The following is a 21,906-nucleotide window of genomic DNA, read 5'->3' on the forward strand; positions in this document are numbered from 1 at the left end:
CCACCGCCCGATCCCGCTGCTCGGTGGCCACCCCCGGCTGATGGCCGCTTCGGTGTCGTAGGTGGTGTAATGATCGATAGCGAGGAAGATGTGGAGAGACGATTCAGTTTCTTAGTCGTATCGTTGCCACTGCTGTTTGTGCTGTTCAGAAGCTGGTTCGTGTGCGTACGCGAACTGCTGGCCAAGGGGGAAGCGGATCGCGGAACGAGCGTAGCCGGATTTGCCGCGGATGAGCCAGAGTAAGAGCTACCAGCGCCCGATGAAGAAGGATAGTGAGGGTAGCAGAGTGTGTAGTTGTGCTGACTAGTACCGTAAGGGACGGCATGGCCAAAGTTGCTGTTGCTGTTGCCTGAAGGGTGAAGTATACCACCATCGCCACCAGCCGCGGCATCACTGTCGAGCATGACGAGTGCCGGAAAGGACTTGCTCGTCGTCGCTGCAGGATGTACTTGCTGCTGTTGCTGCTGCTGCTGGGGCACGTTTCTTAATCAATCCCGGTAGATGTAGCTGCAGTTCTTGGGGCTTTCCTGTGGGCTGGGACTGCTGGATGGAGGCGCAGGACTAGAGCTACTGTTGGACATGACTGGGGAAGATCCGGAGCTGGAATGGTGTGGACTGTCGGAACGATGTTGTGTTACTGAGAACACGAAAAGAAAGCAAAAAAGTTTTAGTTTTAAAATGACCACATATCACATTCAACACTTACCCATACCATGCCGGGGCGGCTGCCTTTTCATACGGCCGAGACTTCTGTTACGAGTGTTTGAATTAAGGACCTATATAGAAATGCTATTTTTTAATTATACTTTCACTACCCTTCAGCGGATCGATGGTGGTACGATATAAATACCGACCAAACCCATCGGTCAACCATTGCGAGATAGATATTTACCATATTTTGATTGATCAGTCCCTGGCTGGTCTCAGCCGCCCCGTTTCCGTCTCAAAGATATACCTGTAAAACAAACGACGAGAAAACACATTAGCAGCCGTACCACACAGCATTAAATATCGCTTAAGGGTAACCGTTCCCTGGCCACTGTATTATAGTCCAGCAGCGAATGAGTGATAGGATCGGTAGAAAAACAAATTTCATTTATGGGAATAGATGAAAAAGCGTTCTCAATTTAACGATTGGCGAGCAGAGTAATTGTGTAACGGACGGATAGTATACAAGCATAAAACACATAGAAGAAAAGCGAACATAGAAAACTATAACGATAGCGCTTACTGCAATGGGCTTTGTACAACGAAAACGCAATGACGATGACGTTGGGCGACTGATGCAGATGAATTGGTCGCAAAAGAACTCGACGAACCCAAAACGACAACCGGATGTAGTTCGAATTTCCCTTTATGATCTAGTAAATCGAGCTCGAATAATCTTTTTACAGATTAATGTGTGTAAAAAGATAATTATCAGTATAGAAATATCATTCAAAAACTGTTTTCTATCTTTTTTAAAATATTAAAATGAACAATCTATAGTACAATATTATATTAAACAGTGACATGTAAAACATTGAAGTGCATTAGCAAAATGAAGTGAGATATGTTGTTTTGTATTGCAGATCATGCAAAAAATTAATAAAAGAAATTAATTAAAAAAACATATTTTCCACAAACGAACGAGCGTTATTTCCATTCGTGAGAAGCGAAGCGAACGATCCGCAAGCTGAAAGGGATCATTTTTATTATCATTTTTTCACCCTCTCAACATGACACAAACAAACATGAAAAGGGCCACCTTTTTCGGCAAAGAAAATTAACGTCAGCCAACATTTCAAGCCCCTGCTCCAAATAGGCCAATACCAAACGAAAAATAGAACAGAGCACAAACACATTGGGCACGATGAAAGAAACAATCCAAGAAGGACGACGAATGAAACGAAATACTTCATATAATCAACGGCACAACACAATTAAAACCATACAATTTTTGCAAGAGATGAAAATTCGATTACGGACACTCTCCAATACGGTGCAATCAATGCTTGTTATGACGATTGGGTATAATCAAAAAAACAATTGGGGCTGTATTTTTGCGGTACTATACAAATGCAATACAAGAAAATGAAAAGTGAGCAAAAATCGGTGTGGGAACTAGTGAATGAAAATGTGATCAGTGAAAGCGCTTGATGATTTAATTTTGAAACGGCTTAATTCGGCATTGGTGTGGGAAAAGGAAATGTTGCGGCATGGATGGATTACAACAAAAAAAAAAACAACGGACAATGGAGGCGCCCAGTAGCGCCTTCCAACGAAGGTTCAGAGAGGAAAAAAACTTTTTGCCGAACATAACGTGTAGAAACCACTTATATGTGTGTATATTCCATCTTAAAGTTCCGCGTGGACGAACGGACAGTGGGTGGTTATGTGAGGTTGATTTAATTTAGGTTGATATTATTACAAAAGAAAAGGGCCGAGAACACTGCTTTTTTTATTCGGGACCTACTTTTTTGACACTTCTTGTCGTTGAAAATCCGTCACCGCGACGATAATTATCACCCTGTTGGAAATATGGTTCGCGAATGGGAAAGCGGAAAACCCAGGGAAAGAGAAAAAGAAAGAAGAGAGAGAGAGATTCAGTGAGTGAGATATAGAAAGACAGAGCGAGAAAATGAGAGATAACATAAATAATGAAAAGTTTAGGATAAGTTTAGCATCTACCAAAACGAGCAGATTTGTATGGTCTGGTTTGTCATGTGTGTTCGCTGTGAAATGGGTTGTTGTAAAGTGTTTTATCTATTACCATCTCGTTACTATTCTTCATATATATTGAACTTCTGTTTGAGAAATGGAAATTTATGTTCTTCTCGAACTTGGGTAGAAAGTGCAATAACAACCGGATTGTTAACAATAATAGCGCACACTAGCCGAATGTGAGAACTCGCGGTGCGCACAAGCTGCACGTGGCGCTGTTGCTAGCAAAAGCTGGCGAGGAGGCAATAAGCTTTACGGTTATTGCTTAGCTGCATTCAATCAGTCGCTTGCTGCTTGCATTATTCGTATGTAACACTTTTTGCAAATTTCAATCCCGTATGAGGAGAGTTAGGAATCATGACCGGTGGTTCTAAAATGAAACTCATCTCGACGCGCATAACGCACCCTCACCCTCGAGATGAGTCGACGTGTCGGGTAGAATTTACAGGCTTGGTTCTGAGATTACAAGCTAAATGTGCAACCTGTCAAGGTCTCTCCTTAACGTACCTGATGGGATCGTAGGGTGCCGAAGTTGTCTCGGCCTCGGTAATTGTCTCGAGCATTATTATAGTTGTCCGGTTGGAACTGCGAATGGTACACACAAAAGGGCAATCAAATATTGAACTATCAATCAGTAGTCCCAAGACACGAGCGACTTACCTGGAACAACGTTTCCGAGTTGACGCCATGGTGGTGACCCATCGGTTTCCTTAACGTATTTTTTGGCGAATGCTGCATCTTATTCTGACTAGACGGTTGAGGTAATAGTACAGGCTCGGCGTAGGTCACTTCTTCGACCTGCGGTAGTAGCTTCGGCTCGGCTTGTATCCTAACAATGAAAAAAACAAAAAGCAATGCATAATTATTATAGTGCCGTCCAAGGGTGTATAGCTTTCCCCCGTTAAACCCATAACTAACCGATTAACATTCTGACGCTGTTCGAAGTATTCATACTCGGTATCCGGATATGGTAGGTTGTCGTCCTCGTCCTTGTGACATCGACGACCGCAGAAGTAGCCGGTAATGAAACCGACCAGCAGAGCAAAGATTGCCCCTGCCAATACGGCCATGACTAGCGTCTCTACCGTGTATTGAGCGTTAATAAGATCGGGTGTAATCTGCGGTCCCTTGTCGTTGTAGTTCTCTGAGTTGAACTGAATCTTATCCGCCGGTTGATCTCGGAATGGCCGCTGTGGATCGTACTCAAGATCTGAAAGCAAAAGCAAACACCGAGATGTTATTTAGCCTTCTGTCTGTACCTTTTGTTCATTACAATATTGTAAATCGTTGTGGTGATTGTGATTACAAGGATTACTACTGACAATTACTAACACCGAAATCAATTATCGGAATAACCATTTCGTCGCCGAGGCTTGTGGCGCAGGTCTATCGCATACGGTAGTACTGTCGGACGTGGTGTTATTTTTACAACTGCTTGGCAGATTTCAAGTTAAACAATAAACAAACCGTTAAAATTTTTTTGATGATGATAACAGTGCTGCAAAATTGCAGGGCTTTTGATATTTTCAGGCACAGAAGAAACTGTTTTTGATTTTTTCCAACAAGAACTGGACTTGGCAGTGAAAGATCGCAAATTCTTCAAGATTTCTAGAATGAAAGCATTCCATTCACACATTTGCAATTGATCATTGCGTTTTTTTGCTAAAGTTTATTTATTTCATTGCACAAGAATTTCCGATTTTGCTCCAAAATTATTGCAAAAAAAATGCTGGTAATCAGGACAGTTTTGCTCTATTGGCACGTATGATTCCGTGAATACATGACATAATTTTTTCTCTCGCATCCAACTGTTCCTCTTCTGACATGGCATTGAGTGCTGGCACAAAACTTGCCATAAACAAGGTATTTGTTTTATGCTTCCCCAGCTTCTCTTTTTCTAAAGTCACAAGCTTTTGTAGCACAGGATCCACCATCTTCCCTTCTGAACTACTTGGTTGTTGTGTCACTGACTCGTTCCGGTATTTTATCGAATTTTCTACCACCGTTCCAGGTGTTGGACTATGGTCTTCCACGAACTCCTCGTTCAAAAATGTATCTGTGGATGTACATATTCGAATCATTTGCCGTTAATAATTGTTTGTCACTATTTTTGTCACCTGCCTCTTCGTTGAAGAAATTGGCAGAGATGTATCAAAATAGAATTCCGAACAGGCGCCCTGTGCAATGAGTACCAATTAGTTTCCTGGATGGCGTTCAACACTATGAAGAGTCACTAAGTTCAGCTTTGTTGCATATTGTCTAATGAGTGGTGTCGTTGATTGAATGTTTGGAACCGGCGGCGACCTTCAAAGTTTAGATACTTCACTGCTTAACATGCCGGCCATTACTATCCTACTCTGCAGTTCTTAACTTTTTAAACCACATTATTTGACCAATGAGATGGACATAAAAATGTTTGATGAAATATGATTATTATCGAGAACATTCAGTTATTTTCCAATATTTTCCCACTAACCTTTCTTACTTCGATAGTCCTTATACATAATGAGGTTGATTGAGATCCACTCAAACAAGTTTTTCATGCACGGACATTATTTAATTTTCTTCGTTAATTCGTGTAATGCGCATGAGCAAGCGATGGAACATTCGATTTAAAATTAAGGTAGAAAAATATTCTGAAATATCGAGCTTTGCAACTCTACTTGGTTACTTTTCAACTTTCATTTTGTCTGACAATCAGTGATACCTTTAGCGATTTACAGCCTTTTATATCATATTGATTTTATTACATTAGTGGAAAATGCAGCAAACACATATGACATGGAATGTCATGTCCAGATTTGTTAAAAAAACGGATGAACTAAATATAACTAGTGAAAATAATATTGAAGATGAAATATAAGCATTGTTGCATTCAGAATCCACACGACAAACAGTGTGACAAAAAAAATGATAAAAATATACACACTATACGAATTGTACTAATGTACAATCATAAACTCAATACGAAATTATTTCTTTTCGTTCTAGATTAATAGTGTGAATGAAACAATATGGATGGATTTAAATGAAATGTGGCTGCTATGCCCTATGTAAAACGGCTGTTAAACCCTAACAAGCATATGAGTTAGCATCAATCAGCCTTTCATGTTTCGTGGTCTCCATTAACTGGTTTACCCGTGTGCTACAACCACTAATCCAATTAAAGACACCGATGACAAGTTGCTCCCGATTCACGTTCACCTTGCTTCTATCGACCATACGTACCTCGGTATCCCTGTCGTTCGACGACGTTTGCATCCTTTGCCATCTTGCCAGATGGACATGCCGCGTGATCACCGGTGGCCACGCTCTGGTAAAATACATTCTCTTCAGACCACCGGGGGGCACCATGTGACCGACACTTGCCCACTATTTTATCCCAGGCACAGTACGGATCCTGCAGCGCTACACACTCACTATGGGGAGAGAACAAGAGCAATGATGAAAAAGAAAACATTTAGCCGAGGGAATGTTCAACGTTATGAGCAAATGGAAATTAAAATTGATCACAATGAAAGGGTTCGTTAGGAATGAGAAACTTTAAATTTATGACGGTAATGTTCCATGTGTACACGAGAGCTGTGATTGTAAGGATTTTGTTTTGCAAACGGAATTAAATCCGATTCTTTTCTTACTACAGCAAACAATGTCCTAAACCTCAACCGAATGGCGCAGCGTTACTAGCATTTAACTCCTATATACCAACGCAGCATAAACAAGACGATATATGCATGCGCTCGGATGCATTAATTACCTGCAGCTTGTTATCTTCTCACTGCTGCAGCGGTGCAATTTGATCGCCAGCACGGTCGTATCGGTGACTATAATTAATTTTCCATCATCGTAACTGCCATCCTTTGGTGTGTCTGCGGGTGTGAAGCGGGTTCGCAGCAAAGGCAGCCGTCCGTTTGTTTGGATTTGGTTCGTAACAGCATTGTTTTGCCAATGGTTTTGTTCGCCCGGGGGTGGGAAGTTGATTACAATCGAGCATTTGTTCGTTTGATCGCCGCGCGTTGTACGTTGCCGCAGGACATTGCACATTAATATGCGAACGTTGGTCGATGCACACAAGCGAGAATGGTTGGACGGCACGGATTGTATGTAAAGAAATTAAAACGAAACATAGATTAGTAGACAGCTATTATCAATGGCAAACGAGTGGGGGAAAAGATTGCTGTAAGGAAGGGAAGTAGGAAGAAAAGTGGTGTAATTGAATTTGATGCGTTTTAATGAACTGTTTGTTCAATTCACAAGGGTCCTATGTGTTTGCTCTAATTCAATTTGTTAACCGATGACAATCTCCTTATCGTTTTCTGCATGTTTTCTCCATTTTCAAACGAAATCACAGTTTGCACATTTCCTATTCAATTTTACCACGAAGTTTTTTCCGTATATATATTCGCGAAAAAAGCGACGATGCTTCCTTTTTAATACAACTCACAACACACGGAAGATTCTCATGCACAAAACTTTTATAATGAGCACTAGTCGTAATCTTGTGCTTCGCTGACTAAACACATACACACACCCATAAGAACTTTCACCAGTAGACCAACAGCGAAAGAAACAGGCAACATCGCATAACATGTTCGTACCTATCTGACGGTGTTTCGCTTCACAACTTTACTCCAATTACTGCCTAATTATGAGTTCGCTTCGCACAGGTCGACATGCTTCTCCCATCGACCCGGGAGATACACACCTATCCCAGGATATCGAATGACGCTAAAGAGAAGGATGTGTCTTTTAGAAGCTGAAAAGTCGCTTCTTTTTGTCGGCGATACTTCCCTTTTCAGCAATGGAGAACAAACTGTCAGAACTGAAAATGGAGAGGGGAACCAACAGTGACTCTTTCTTTACCGATGCAGCACTTTGTCTTTCGGCAACATGATCGTTTGCGAGCGTGGCAGACGTCCTTGGGGAGGCATTCTTCCGAACCGGTTCCTTTTTCCGCGTTTTCTTCAGTAAACATCAATTAAATTATAAACTGAAGTTTTGTTTGACCAGCCGGGTAATTGGAAGGCTGTGTGCATGATGTGCGCCAAGGATACTGAACAGATCTTGCAGTTGAAAAGTAGTGCTGCAAGAGTTTATATGTCACTATAGTCAGGATTTTGTTGATACAATCAAGGTATCTCATACGTGGGAATGATTAATTTATGCTAATGAGTTAACGAAATGAGAAAAATTATATGCTAATGGTAACATTAAACGAATAACTCCCGACTAACGACCTACTCGTTCATACTTATTAAGGATAAGCTTCGAATAGACTTGAGACTTGATGTACCAGGGCGCAATTACATTTGAGGCCTCTAATTTTAAAAAAACTATGAAGGAGGGGGACAATGGGGGCTTTTAGCATTTGAAAACTAAAATGCTAGGTCAAGTTGTGGTGTTGAAAGAGTTCTGTTGCGTAGCCCTGTTACCGTTTGTATGCGCTAAGGAGAACCATAACGCCACTACTTGGATCACATTTTCTACGATTTACGTACATTTCTTCTTCGATAACAATCAACGAAATTTCTTAGAAACCTGTTTCGCTCATGTTGATGTTTTAGGCGATGAACAGAAAAAACGGTTGATTTCTGTGGTGAGCTTTTACTTACTGAACTTTTTTTTAAGTTTTAAAGTTTTAAGTTTTGTTCTACCATTTACGAAACGATTGCACTATTACCAAGAGCAGCAAATCATTGTCAAACACGATAACAATAACTCAATTTTGCTAATCCTGGTTTTCTCCTGATCCGCTGAACGGAACCATAATTATGGGCTATAACGCGGAAAATCGATAAAGCCCTAAAAACCTAGCAGGACATCAAGCCAACGCTTAGCGAACGAGCTGGCCAGTTGCCATGTTATGTACGTATTTTTTCTCCACAGAGCAATCAGTGGCACCAATCTATGCGGATGCTACCGGACGACACTGCGTCACTGTCAATCGGTGGTCATCAAGCGTGACGTCCGGGGAACAGACACACCCCGGTGCCGATCATTAGTCCGTGCATCGAGCACACTAAGGCAGGCACGAGGCCTGGATGAGCATTAGAAAAAGGCTTGCTTTATCGTCCTGATCTGGATCTAAAATGCCGACCGGGGCTGTCATCGTATCTTTTCTACCTATCGATTTCCTCAATTTGCTTTAGCTCACGTTAGCTCGGGCTTATCTATACACCGTTTGCCACCAAACCCCGGGACCGATCGATTGTTTCTCGATTTAATAAAACCTTTTGCTGGCAGGAAAATGTACACGCGGGATGGGTGCAGGCGGAGTAGAGAATGGCAAATTCTTATCCTCGGTTGTTACTTTTTGAGGCGGATTGAAATTCCCACCGGACCCCGTTGAGCCTTTTTCTTTTTTTTTTTGAAGAGGTTTGAACGACAACGATAATCATACCCTGCCCGCTTAGTAGCACCAACCGTTATAGAGGGACTTGCACATTGCTACTCTCCACGTCACTCCACTTAATGTATCGGAGGGATACAAAGAATAACGATGATGATCATGTCGATGATGACGATGATGAGGACGGAAACCGGACGATGTGTCTGAATTTTACCGGAAACAATTTTCCAATGTGTAGACTCGGGCACGCTTTCCTTCCCGATTACCTCACCAACTGATTTTCTTTTATTTTCTGGGACAAACGTGCAAACGAAACAAAACCGAATTGTGCCACGATTCGGGAGCGCTCTGTGTGGCCTTTTGCGGCCGACGAGCACACATTTCACCAAAACTGTATGAGTACGAGGGTGTGTAAATAAGGTGGCTGTGTGTGCATGGCGCGGTGGGTGGGTAATGTGGCCACACCGTGGCTGTTGTGTGCAAAACGATCGGAACGTCCAGTTTTATTTTTACCGCCCACTTCGTTTGGAACTGCGGAATTTGCTTTGTGCCCTCATCATACCAGCTCTGTCCACCATTTTGCTTTTGTTTGCGAAACTCTGCCACAGTTTTTCGTAGGACGCGATTCCCTAGCATCGATTGAAATTGAATTAACAACCGGCAGAGTAAAAGCGAGAGAGAGAGAGAGAAAGAGAAATAAAATTCGCTTTGAGAAAACAGTCGGAGCAGCACTAGGACACACCGTAGCGCTTTTCCACCAAAAGCTTCGATTCCAAAAACTGACCCACTTCGGCGGGAGCCTGGGATGTATTTATCCTGCCTTTCTTCCGGCCGATCGGGCTCAAAACTCAGTCGCCACGTTCGGTCGTTTGAACAGTCCCGTGCGAACGTGTAAAAGGTTAGCACAGCGTGAAAATTTCAATTCAACATAACACACCCAAATATACGGCTGAACAGTGTGCGCCTCACGTGGAAAAACAATCCGGCCGGCACTGGATGAAGAAAGCCCTAGAAATCGCCCACCATTTCTCTTCGCTTCGACGAAACGAAGGGGAAAATAAATTGGAAAAATGCAAATAGGCTTCACCGTTGGGGCCGTTTTGTGAGCGATGAGTTTATCCAGCTGCTGCGAGAAGAACTGTGTTGTCCACCCGGTGGTCCGTGTATCTACCATTCGATTTGGACGATGTTTTTCTTCTGACCAAAAACTGGCACGCTCTCCGTTCCATAGCATTCCGAACATCAAACGTGGAAGCGTTAAAGCAAGGACGCAAGCTTCTTTTTTTCCCCGGTGGTACCACCACGGGGAAAAGCTTTTCTCACGGATAAACACAAAGGGAACGAAGGTACTATAGGGTGGAAGTGGGTTTTTACTATTTCTACACTTCTTTCCTTTTTGCTTACCGTACTGTGTTGTGCGAACGATTTCCAGCGTCCGAATAGGTTCGTTCGTTTGAAGTGCATCGATTTCCTCGATCACCACCGAGGTTACCTTCTTGTTTGAGTCGGCCGATTCGGCGTTAACCGTTTTGAGGATTTTACCGTGATCTGCAAAAGAATGCAAGCAACGAATGATTAAAGTGTTTTTGATTGAACGCAACTGTGGTAACGGGATAAGGAAAGCGATTTATTTCTTGGGATGCAATAACAAATTTAAACGAAAACAACAATATTTTGTTCTGTAAATTGACAATTTAACAATATATAACAGCACTGTTTACATGAATAACCAAAATTTAAGGATATCATTGCTGTAAATTGACAATAACATCATAACATTCTTCAGATGATATCGTAACTTACCTGTACCAACAAAGATAACATCGTATGTCTTTCCACCGGGCGTTTTTATTTGTGGATCTACGGCAATTGCAGTGAACCGATACCTGTAAATATTCAAATAAATCATTATTGAAGCCATATGCTTTAATCATATCAAACTTAAAAAACCATTCTTAGTTTGAAGTTCTTCGAAGTACTTATAAATGTTACAGAGTAACAAACAAAATTGCCAAAACCATCCTTGTCGAATAAACAAAATATTACCTAAAGTAGCTATCAGTTATTTAGAAAATTCTGATAAATAGTTCAATAACTCCTAAGTTCTATGGTTCATAACCTTGATAGAAAATGTAAAACATACCACAAAAGGTGATCATGGTGCAAGTTTAGCGTAACTTCCAATTAAAAGGAATGACAGGAATTTAAGTCTTGTTGTTTTGTTTTGCTCCAACCATTGTGCATTGCATTTAAAATAACATAATTACCAACATCATGTACAATTATTTGCTGCACCACATTTCTCGTGATGTAAAATGTACACAAATATGCTGCATGCAAAGCGCCCTATAAAATCTAAACATCGCATCCACAAAACATTGCCTCCGACAGCAAAAAGGTTTTATGCGGTTAATCCTTCCACATCCTGGCCACCTGTCTGCATGTCTATCTTTGCCCCGTAGAAGCATTAATGCAAAACTGTTTCAAACTGTTTTTCTGTCCACTGATATGGTATCAACACTTTCCGCAGACACACATACACACATACACACTTACATCGTGCTGACGCGCGTTAGGATGGGAGAGCCGAAAAATGCGGGCACGGTTTCGTCCATCAGCGAATGAGTCTTTTTGAAGTTGAGCGTCAGATCGGGCAGGGTGCGAGAATCGTTATGGCACGAACCGGGCCGTGGATCAGGAACCTAAACCAGCAACGCGAAGATGAAACCGGAAACGAGAGAAATGGATGAAATTCAGTAAAGCGAAATAAAATGGCACACTGCACACTGCGCGGCAACACATCTCGACTGAAGGTATGCAGCAGACATCCGTGTCTCGACGTGGTCGCACGCCAACAAAATTGACAGGATAAACAAGCGACACATAGTCCAGCATTAGCCAGTACCAGCAGTAGCAACAGCACCAACAGCAACACGGTTCACGTTTGGTTTTATTTTAATTAGCGGGCATAAGCACACGTTTGCACTAATTAGTTTGCAGTTCTCGGCGCTTGATCCGCCATCCGTTCTGCTGTCCTGCTGTCCTGCTGTATCTATCCATCTGGGAGGGGGCGAAATGGACCGTACTTTGATGGTGGTGAAACATTTACATCGCGCTGCTTTGATCCAATTAGCGGTAAATTTTGCTTCTTATCTAAGGGATGCGGGATATGTGGTAAATGAGCAATCCCGTCGCTGTACTGCTTCGCTTGCAGGGGAGTAGTTCTACCCCGGCGGTTGATTGCACTCTTGTCGCACACACTAATCAGATTACTATTGAAAGCAATTATCGCTAGATCGGGAACCAGTTACTAACGCAAAGCCATATTTAGTGGTTAAAAGAAGTGAACTTTTTCTCTCTCTGCCTTGCATAAAGTGCATCGGATTATGTTTTCGAGCTGGATAAGGAAATATGCACACGTGTTTATCCATGCTTAAAAGGATCCACTTACGTTCATCGGGTTTACTGGCAACCAGTTCGAGTTAAGTCCACTTTGCTCCTTGAAGTTACCCTCGAACGTGTCCGAAATTTCCTAAAACGAAAGAAGTGGCGAAGAAATGTGTTACTATCGTTTATCAAGTAAATTACATTTTAATGCGATTTATCTTCAATATGCTCGCTCTTCTAGGCTGCCGTATGCTGAAAAATGAAAATTATCTCCAAAAGCTCCTCTATATATATTGTGCACGTGATGGTGATGATGATTATATTACAAAACACCCTCGTAAAATAGGAGGGCAAGCGACCAACCACAACCCGCGTTCGCTGGACACGTTTCTGTTGCCACGCAAAATAGGTCAACGGGAAACGGGCAAAACGATAGAGAAAAACCCTCATTTTGAGTGCGGTTTGGCAATTTCGCGAAGTAATGTCAATGGGATTGGGATGAAATGTGGGAACTGCGAGTGGTTTGGGTGGCTTAATGGTATTAATTTCGGTCTGCAATGAGTTTGAGGAAAATTCCTTCACAACTCGCGCAACTCTCAAATGCGAACGCTGAAAATTGAAAAGGTGGAGCGATGAAAAATGATTCATGGTCGCAAAATATCAAATGGAAACAACTGCGTTGGCGTACGAATCTTTAGCTACACGTGAAACAGTAGCACAAAAAAAGCTAGCTAAATCGCTACAGTCACCTGTTTCAACATATTTATACAATTCAAGCGATTGATGGCACCAGGACGAGATTAACCATTATTATAGCAATCGGATCAATTAGTGGCTTCTTATTGACACAACCACTGACCAACTGCGGAGTCTCTTTTCATCTGTTCATGTTATCAAAAAAGGAAGATTCAAAAGATCACTCAATTCTGTGGGAGATTGTTCAATAGCAAAGCATAATTAATAGCCATCGCGCGGTAGTAAAGCGGTTAACTTTTACTTTACGCTGTCAGTTGAATGGAAATGGCTTCCAAACTGAAACCCAATCCTACTGCCGGAAGTGCAAACAACCTTCAAGAAGACCCACAGTTCTGCACATACCGCCAAGTACGTTGGATTGAATATTCTATGAAATGAAATTTTAAATCCCGTCCATCAATCGTCTAACGAGCGACAGGTCATTAGCGAGCGAGATGGTTACCTTCACTTTGGGCTTTCACTGCCGGTTTTGAGCAAGAGTCCTTTCGCCGGGGAAATGAGAACCCCGCGCGAACTGCAATGAAAAGACATTGCTGGGGCTTTTTTCGTTCCTTTATGTGGTGTCCCCTGATCGAAACCGGCGATCAAAATCAATCATCTTTGATAATGTTCAAAAGTGATGCGAGAACTACGGAATAGCACCCGGTAAGCACCTTTAATAAGATGCTTTTCGAGTTTTTTTTTCTATTTTGTTTGTTTTGCAAAAGGTTAATGGTGTGCGTGGACAGTTTCGGTGAACGGAGAGTAATAATAATTATGATTGAAATGGCGTGGTTGAAAAGCAACAGGATTATATTTTTGTAGCTGCAGTCAGTACGTATATTGAGATATTACACGAAAAAACACAGCTAATAACATTCAAACATAGAGCAAAAATCTTAATACCGGTAATTTAGTACGCATCTACGCAATTAGGCCATTTAAAATGAATATCGATCAGTTGTTCCCGGAACTGGCCCCGGCACTGTATCGTTTAAGCAACGCATCCGTTTTAATTAGTGAACATTTCATCCGTTGCCCAATTTGGCTAATGGAATAAAATTTCATCAAATGCACAGCACCGTTCGCAAAAGGTACAGCAGATGCAAATGTTTACTCCGAATTCTTTACAGCCCCTACGAACGGTATACTCCATCAATGCGGTGCGATTGATCGATGATGGCTAAAAACGTCTGGCTGCAGCATGAGAGCGTATGATGTAGCACGATGAATATGCTTTTTTGTTTATTCTGCTTATTGTTGCATACATCAAAATTGTGCACCTTTGGGTTAGTTGTTCGATGCCCCTTTGCTGATGCGTTGCATGTACCGAAACCTGGCCGGCATGGAAAACATTTTATGAATGAAACGAAATCAGCAGCCTTTCGTAAATTGTATTATTCACCATGAACCACCATCAACGTTTTGCTGGAATTTTGAACTGATTTTACTATGGATTGTTGGATACGATCGTTTGAATATTGGTTCATGCACTATACTTTTCAATTATACATTTCCTCAAAACAAAGCACAGGATCGCATGTCTAGAACTTTGCATGTGTGTTTTTATAATATGCAACATTTAACACGCTACAGTTCATTGTTTCCAGTTTAAATATTCTTAAAAGGAATGTATATCAGCATCAACTTACCTGTAGCGAAAATGCACATATTGCTGATCCTGCAATTGCGTTTGGTGCCGTAGAGAATACACCGTAGATGAGCTTCGAATTAGCATGACCATATCGGCCTTCGACGAGATTACTGGTAGATTCTGTAAACAAAGGGAAGATCAGATTAGTTATAATGGAACATGATTCTATTCATAAACTACAAAAATCTAAGTAAAAATAGATAGATGCCCAAACGTTCAATAAAACCATTTACCCCCACAATGTATATCAAATCACAAATCACACATGACAAGAAAATCTTTTAAACTATCAATACATCCGGTAATTCATAATTTGTATTTGTTTCAAATGAAAACAAACAAATATACTTGATTTAATCTTCAATGCGTTTACGGGCAACCGTTTTGCCAAGCTGCTGCCGGTAGAAAAAGGTCAATCCAATGAAAAAGCACATCCGCAAGGTGCTCGTGCCAAACGCACGAGAAGCAAACACAACTTCACAACTCCATTGCAGAACTAACAGCAGCAGCAACAGCAGCAAGAGCAAACAACATAAATGAGTTTCGATAGAAACAAGACATCGAATGGAAGAAGGATTTGAAAACTTTTTTCACCTTTTCTTCCTCGCCAGCACAAGTGTTCGTTTAGAACACTGCAATTTCGCCTTCCCCCCTTTGATGCAGTATCTCCCGGTGGACCGTTTTGCTCTAGCAGCGGTGCAAGAAGTTGCACCGAAGTTGCGAATTGATGACGCTGCTGTCCGACACACACCCACACATCCCCTCTTCGTCCTGCCACAAACAACGCGAACCCTGACGATGCGGTGATGGTGTTCAATTTTTCCTACCACAACGCTCCTGCCGCACACCACCAGCAGCGCAGGGATGATGCGGCAAGATCTTTCTCTACACACCCGCACACTGTACGGTCGTTCCTGCTTTGGCACCATGAGCTGACTTTTCAATATTTTCCTAGCTAACTATTTTTCAACTGCTGTTGATTCAATTTCATTTCCTGTCCGCCAGCAAACCGGAACCCACACACTTCTCGCCCGGTTTTGCACCATTGTTTAGATGCAATCATCAGCTCCCCGGAATCGGTTCTTTTTGCAGTGAAGTTTGAAGTGTGCAAGCTCTACTCGTTCACCGGTTGCACATATTGCTGCTCGCAGGGTTACGCGAAGGTACGGAACCGTAGATACGTCTTATTCTACGTCCGCTTTTGGTGGATGCTAAACTTTTCCCTCGCACGTTTCGGAGACGTGTCCCGCGGATACGGTAGATGCGAAACAGCGCAAAAAATAGACCAAAAGCCCAAATTAAAGAATATAAAATTACCTTACGGTGTCTAGTGTCTAGGTTGAAGGTGGCGCACAGAAACGTGAATAAGCTTTCTTTTTCACTTCTCAAATAGAGGAACTTTAAAAGAAGGAGTGATACTCGCAATAGATAAACCACATTAAAGTTCTGCTTAAAATAAATATCATTGTGTAACGGTGTATGAGACGAATGCCAAATGGATATCATAGCATTTTCCACCATTTTCAACACTGAATTACGTTAGTTGTTCACACATAATACTCGTTAAACCCATTCAGTCAACTACCGATTTCAAACAGGACAAAAAGATAATAGAGGTGCTCTATACTTTCAACTCATTTTAACATCCACAGAGAAGCAATTAATTATTCCGATTCGAGCGAAAACTAACGATGCTATCATTGAACCATCGAGCCTCGCCTTCGGTATTTTCTGCCGATTTTTCATATCCCTCAGCCACGAATGGAATTGTTCCTGTATCGTGACATTCCTTAGGATTTGTAAAGACTCACCCAAAAAAAAAAAAATAGCGCTAATATTTGATAATTTACCAATTTCCCTTTAAATGCCTTCCAGATACTTACGTATTTCGTCGAAATAGAATGGAAAATCGCCCGGCATGGAGCAGTTTAGGCGAGATTTCAAGTAAGACGTCCAGCGGTTCTTTAGTCGATTCGGACCACCCTTATCCCATTTGCACACACGCGCAACACGGCTGAAGATAGCCTAAAAAGAAAGAGATGACAACAAATTAGTGTTGGTTAGAAAATAGAATTAAAATAATGCAACAGATATAACATAAAAAGAGCAACCCTTCCTTAGTATCAAGGATATGGAACAGCACACCCGATGTGCAATGAAGCTTTGACAACGCGGAAATGTCGGTAATGAAATTATTTTCCTCAACCTAGTTAAGACGTGAGGACACACAAAAGCAGAGCAGACTACCCTTTTTTGCAGCTTTTCATCTTCTTCGCGGCATAAAACGTTCAAGGAGGAAAAACTTTAGTAATATGAATGCGGCATGGGTGAAAAACTATGTCCAAAGGGTGTACACAATACGGGGGAAGAAAGAAAGAGATGTGATAATCAACGCAACGGAAGCAGGGAAAGAGAAGTGACAAGAACATCATAACGATTTCTTACCAGAAGGTAAAGAAAATAAAGGCAAAAAATCGGCCTCGTACACGTATCTTTCAAACAAGGGGAAGTAGTTGAAGTGGACAAGCAAAACAAAAAACAAACTAGGACGTGAGAAAACAAGTAGTGAAAACAAGCGAAGAAAAGCACTTTAATTAAAGTTATTTCATTATCGTTCGACATGCCCAGTCTCGACAGGCTAATGGCGACGACAACGACGACAGGGTCGACTTCTAGTGAATGGGAGAAATTGTCTGTGAAATGAAACACAAGCAACTACTACCATGCTGGAGACCCTAGCCGACGACCATTTATGACGTTCGCCAGCACGTTCACTGCCGCAACTAAGAAGGCACAAACCAAACTCCCTCGGCTTACCTTGCCACAGTTGATGAATTCGACGGCCGTCTCGCGGAAGAAGAAGTACACGAAGTCACCCTGCGTGAAGGATCCGACAAAGTTGGGCGCTGAAATATTTATGAAAGCGATAATGATCAATTTACACCTTTGACCGGTTAAGGAGCGCTGAAATGGAGGGGTTTTGTGGAGGAGGATAGAAAAGGTGCGATTAATTATTCATTTTAATGCACGACAACTATTTGCCTACCAGATGGCATACGATATCTCGCGAGCTTTGGAATCCATTCGGGAACCAATACACCGAAAGCGATCGTATAACGATGCTTCAACAGCGCACCGAAGGTATGCTATTATTGGAATAATTATTTAGATAGTTTAGCTGCCGGCGTTGGTTGGTAGGAGCAGAAGCTTGTGAGCACGGGTAAATAATTCAGCTACAAACGAACCGAGGATTATCGAAGCATAATGTGAGTGGGTTTTGGGCACGCTCAGTTGTCCTTTGCAATTAGCGTTGATCGAATTGCAGTATGTGTTATACATTTCCGACGGATGAAAGTAATTTTCCATGCGCAACACAGCATGGCAGATTACGTGGAACTAATGTGTCACCGGGCTAAATCTAGTTGGGGCTCGAAACACAAAGAGCACTTCGCATCCGTTTTGTCCAGTGTGCGCGTTGAGTGATAGAACTTAATTTAAACAGCTCATTCTTTTTCTGGCTAAACAATGCCCAGTGGTGTTTTCCTTTGTTCTCGTGCAATATCGCTGCTCTGTTGTGGTAGGCAAATTGCGTTACTATTCATTTTGGGACGGGAAAGTTATGGTTGGTGTTGAAATGGAATGTTGTTCTGTTTAATCCTGCTTTACCGTTCAAGCTGAGGCTGTCGTATTGTTCGGTTTGTAGATGCTCGCGATAGATAATGGGATCCAGTCCGCTGAAATCAGCCACAGTGCCCGAATAAAGTTCGTTATCTAAAAAAAAACAAACAAGAGAAAAAATATCATATAAATACACGAATTTTAGGGAAACAAATTAAATATCTGAGGTAGCACTAAAAATTTAAAGAATATCACTTGATAAATAAATGAAAGAAAACAACAAAAGTAAGGAAAACTTCAGAGTTAACAATGTCTTTAAATTTGCCCGCAATTTCTCACGAAACAAAATCGCATAAAATTACCCCAATGCACCACACAATCTCACCTGAATTGCGTACGGTTTCAGCACAACTTGAGTGTATTTTATTTATGACGTTTCATCGAACAGTTTGATCCTTGGTTCGTTCTTCGTCATCGTTCTATTGCGATTTGTAATGAAATATACTTTGCGCTACACGCACAATCAGCAACTTGAATCTAATCTGAAACGTTATGAGTGTGTTCACGTTCGTTTATTGCTTGCCCTGGACCGCTCCACAGCAACTCCATGCAACCAGCCAAAATTGCTGGGCGGTTCCCGCCGGTAGACAGAGAGAATTACTTTTTTCCGCTGCGCCACACAACACCACACAACATCAAACGAAAATGATGCGATAAAGATGGAGGCAGCCTGTAAGGTTTTATGAAAATCCATCGCTCCTCTTCCCACCCTCGTTGATTGCATCTTCTTCTGGCAAACCGTCGACGGGACTTTGGAACCGGTTCGAAGCATCAAGATCCATCGCTCGGATGGATAATGATCGGCAACCGATTGAACGGGTGGGGAAGGAAAAAAAAACCCTTCGCCGGAAGGATATCTAATACGGGGAGAACTCAACCTTGAACGAGATTATAGCAACCCGTAAGCGCGGTTTAAGCGCGGATGGATGTAATGCACTCTCTTTTTTCTCTCTCCCTCTCTACGTGTTTTCCCATTTTTCTTTTCCAACCGATCCTTCCAACCATCTCTCGCAAACGAAGAGTTCAAGTGTCGTAATTTCCAGCGTCATGGCGCTGATACGCTTGAGTTACCGATACTTCTCCCCTTATTTTATTTCATTTTGTGTTTTGATAGGTTGGAGTATGTGCATTTTTTTTTCTTCGTCCGTGCTTTCTCGAACACGGCTGCAATCAAAGGAAGAGGAAAATCAAACCGGTCGCCCCGCGTGTTGGCTGCGTATAATGAGATTCCTGCGGGAAACCGGCTAAACCACCCAAAACCCACCACCATCATCAGTGGCAGCAGCAGCAGCAGCATCGTCACCCCTGTGCCTTATCACAAAACCGTGCGACCGGGTTTGGCTGGAGAGGAGGGCGTTTGGCAAAGGGATTTGGTCGATACATTTGCAGACACGCCACCCGAATGGTTGGTTGCAAAATGGATGTTGGAAAACGATAACAAATTAAATTCATTCCGCTTTCAGCTTACGAGGAAGCTTTTCCCTTCCTATACTGGGGTGCTTTATTTTTTATTTTTGCAAAATAAATGGAAAAAAAACCAGCTTTACAAGTATGGAAGACTTTATGGTTTTTAAAGGCTACCCTCAACATTCCACTTCCATATGGCAAATTGAGCACGTAAATAAGTAATAAATCCTTGTACAGTTTTGGACTGAGAAATGTTTTACGCGGAAGGTGGGATGGCAAGAGGCGAATGGGTCCCGGAAGGACACAAACAAGCATCCCTTTTTGCATTTTGTATTCATTGTTTCGGGTATGACCTGCTTTACAAGCTTTCGCTGCAGTATTTCGCCGACATAAAATTGACTCCATCCCGGGGTACGGAAATCCTTTTCAGTTTTTGGTCATGTCGCTCTTTTTTTCTGTTGGTGTTGTAGTAGATTTTTAGTAACTGCGCGGGTAAATAAACTGGCCGCACTGTCCTAAGCTAACAAGCTAACGGAAGAACGATAGAGATTCTCATCATATTGCTTCTTCGTGAGGAGGAGGGAAACACAGGATACAAACACTGGCGAGCACTAACGCGAGACTGCATTTCGGGTGCAATTTCAATGTAGACAAGAAATTCGCTGAGAATATATGATGAGGAATGTTGCCGCATGCTTCCAAACATAGCCAACCTGCTTTCGTCGTAGTTGGCCGTAAACCCAGCCTTTATCCTTTCGTTGCGCTTCCCAGCGATCTGAAGCGTCTGGTCAATTTTTCAGTGTCTATCTTGTGAAATATAAAACGCGTGATATTACTAACAACAAAAAGCTTACAGCAAAATCAGCTCAGTTAGAAAATAAAATGCACCACTACCATGTGCGATGTTGAGGGAACATTTTGCTGTGCCAAGAAAGGGACAATACTGGTTCTTCGCAACTGCTGATTATCTACTTACACTAAGCGCAGAAAGCATTTGTTTCGTTAGGGATAACATCCATTACGTTCGGGCAATAAACATGAGGTGAAGACAGCAACAGCGCGCTTCTTATTCATGTGCATGTTTATTTTACCGCACATGTCTTCGTCCATTTTCCTTGCCCGAAAAAAAAATCTACCCACATCCGGTCAGGTCATTACTCGTAAGCCAATTTATGTAGCCATGTTTCCGCTTCACGAAAAGAAACGGTTTACATTTTTTATTTTCCAGATACTCCCATGGTGCCCATGGGCCATAAGCCATAAACGCTCCCGGGATGTGTTGCACCGCGCGCCAAGCCAGGGCTTCTTCCGGGGCCCTAACCTGTTTTTCCACCATCGTTACGTAAACGGTTACGTGATTTCCGGTCTGTGACTAATGAAGGAGCAGTTCCACGAACAGCTGTGCTCTAACTGTGCCAGCATTGCGGGGAAAGGGGAGATGTGTTTTTTTTCCCACTCCTGTCCATATGGTATCACAACACCCTCACAAAGTCCTCGGAAGAACCGAAAAGCAAAATATGTTTCCTTTTCGGTAGATTTTTCGAAAGCCAAAATGGGTGGGGCGGAGAAGGACTTTTTTCTGTTACTGTCCTTTTCCGTGGTCATTTCGCAATTGTCGTTACCAGAAAGAATTCCGAAATTAAGGGAAAGAAAGTCACCACGACAACGACAGCAGTGGGAAAAAAAGGCTCTGGACGGTCCTATACCACCCCCGTCCGACGGTCCAGCGATTCGGAACCACCATCGGAATGTGGTGTCAGATGAGAGACGAATATTTGCAGGTAGGAAATACCCGCGGCGCGGCAAAGAATCCCTAGTCTTAGGTTTAAAACCGTGAACTTTGCGTGATTTACAGCAAGAAAAGCGGGAAAATGAGGACGAATGCAGGAAAAAAAAGACAAAACACATACACCAAACCCAGCCCAAACGCCAAACCCCGCGAAGAAAAGTTGTTCTGCCGTAGCGACCTGGCGGGCAGGAGGTACAGAACCAA

At 42.3% G+C, this 21,906-nt stretch overlaps 1 protein-coding gene across 1 annotated transcript in view; it reads right to left on the bottom strand.

Moving 5' to 3' along the window:
- Positions 1-488: 488 nt before the first annotated feature.
- The window catches only part of LOC128304996 (semaphorin-1A), a 112,033-nt gene continuing 90,615 nt past the window's right edge, over positions 489-21,906 (bottom strand). The window contains exons 5-20 of the mRNA XM_053042264.1: positions 18,495-18,599; positions 17,646-17,734; positions 16,712-16,853; positions 14,827-14,948; positions 12,504-12,584; positions 11,609-11,754; positions 10,856-10,938; positions 10,457-10,600; positions 6,461-6,572; positions 5,923-6,122; positions 3,622-3,913; positions 3,364-3,532; positions 3,211-3,288; positions 2,456-2,509; positions 707-776; positions 489-637 (exon numbers count right to left, since the gene is read on the bottom strand). Of these exons, the coding sequence (XP_052898224.1) occupies positions 489-637; positions 707-776; positions 2,456-2,509; positions 3,211-3,288; positions 3,364-3,532; positions 3,622-3,913; positions 5,923-6,122; positions 6,461-6,572; positions 10,457-10,600; positions 10,856-10,938; positions 11,609-11,754; positions 12,504-12,584; positions 14,827-14,948; positions 16,712-16,853; positions 17,646-17,734; positions 18,495-18,599 (2,036 nt within the window). The remainder of the gene's footprint in view (positions 638-706; positions 777-2,455; positions 2,510-3,210; positions 3,289-3,363; positions 3,533-3,621; positions 3,914-5,922; positions 6,123-6,460; positions 6,573-10,456; positions 10,601-10,855; positions 10,939-11,608; positions 11,755-12,503; positions 12,585-14,826; positions 14,949-16,711; positions 16,854-17,645; positions 17,735-18,494; positions 18,600-21,906) is intronic.

This window comes from Anopheles moucheti, chromosome 3 (assembly GCF_943734755.1).
Source record: "Anopheles moucheti chromosome 3, idAnoMoucSN_F20_07, whole genome shotgun sequence".
Classification (NCBI taxonomy): Eukaryota; Metazoa; Arthropoda; class Insecta; order Diptera; family Culicidae; genus Anopheles; species Anopheles moucheti.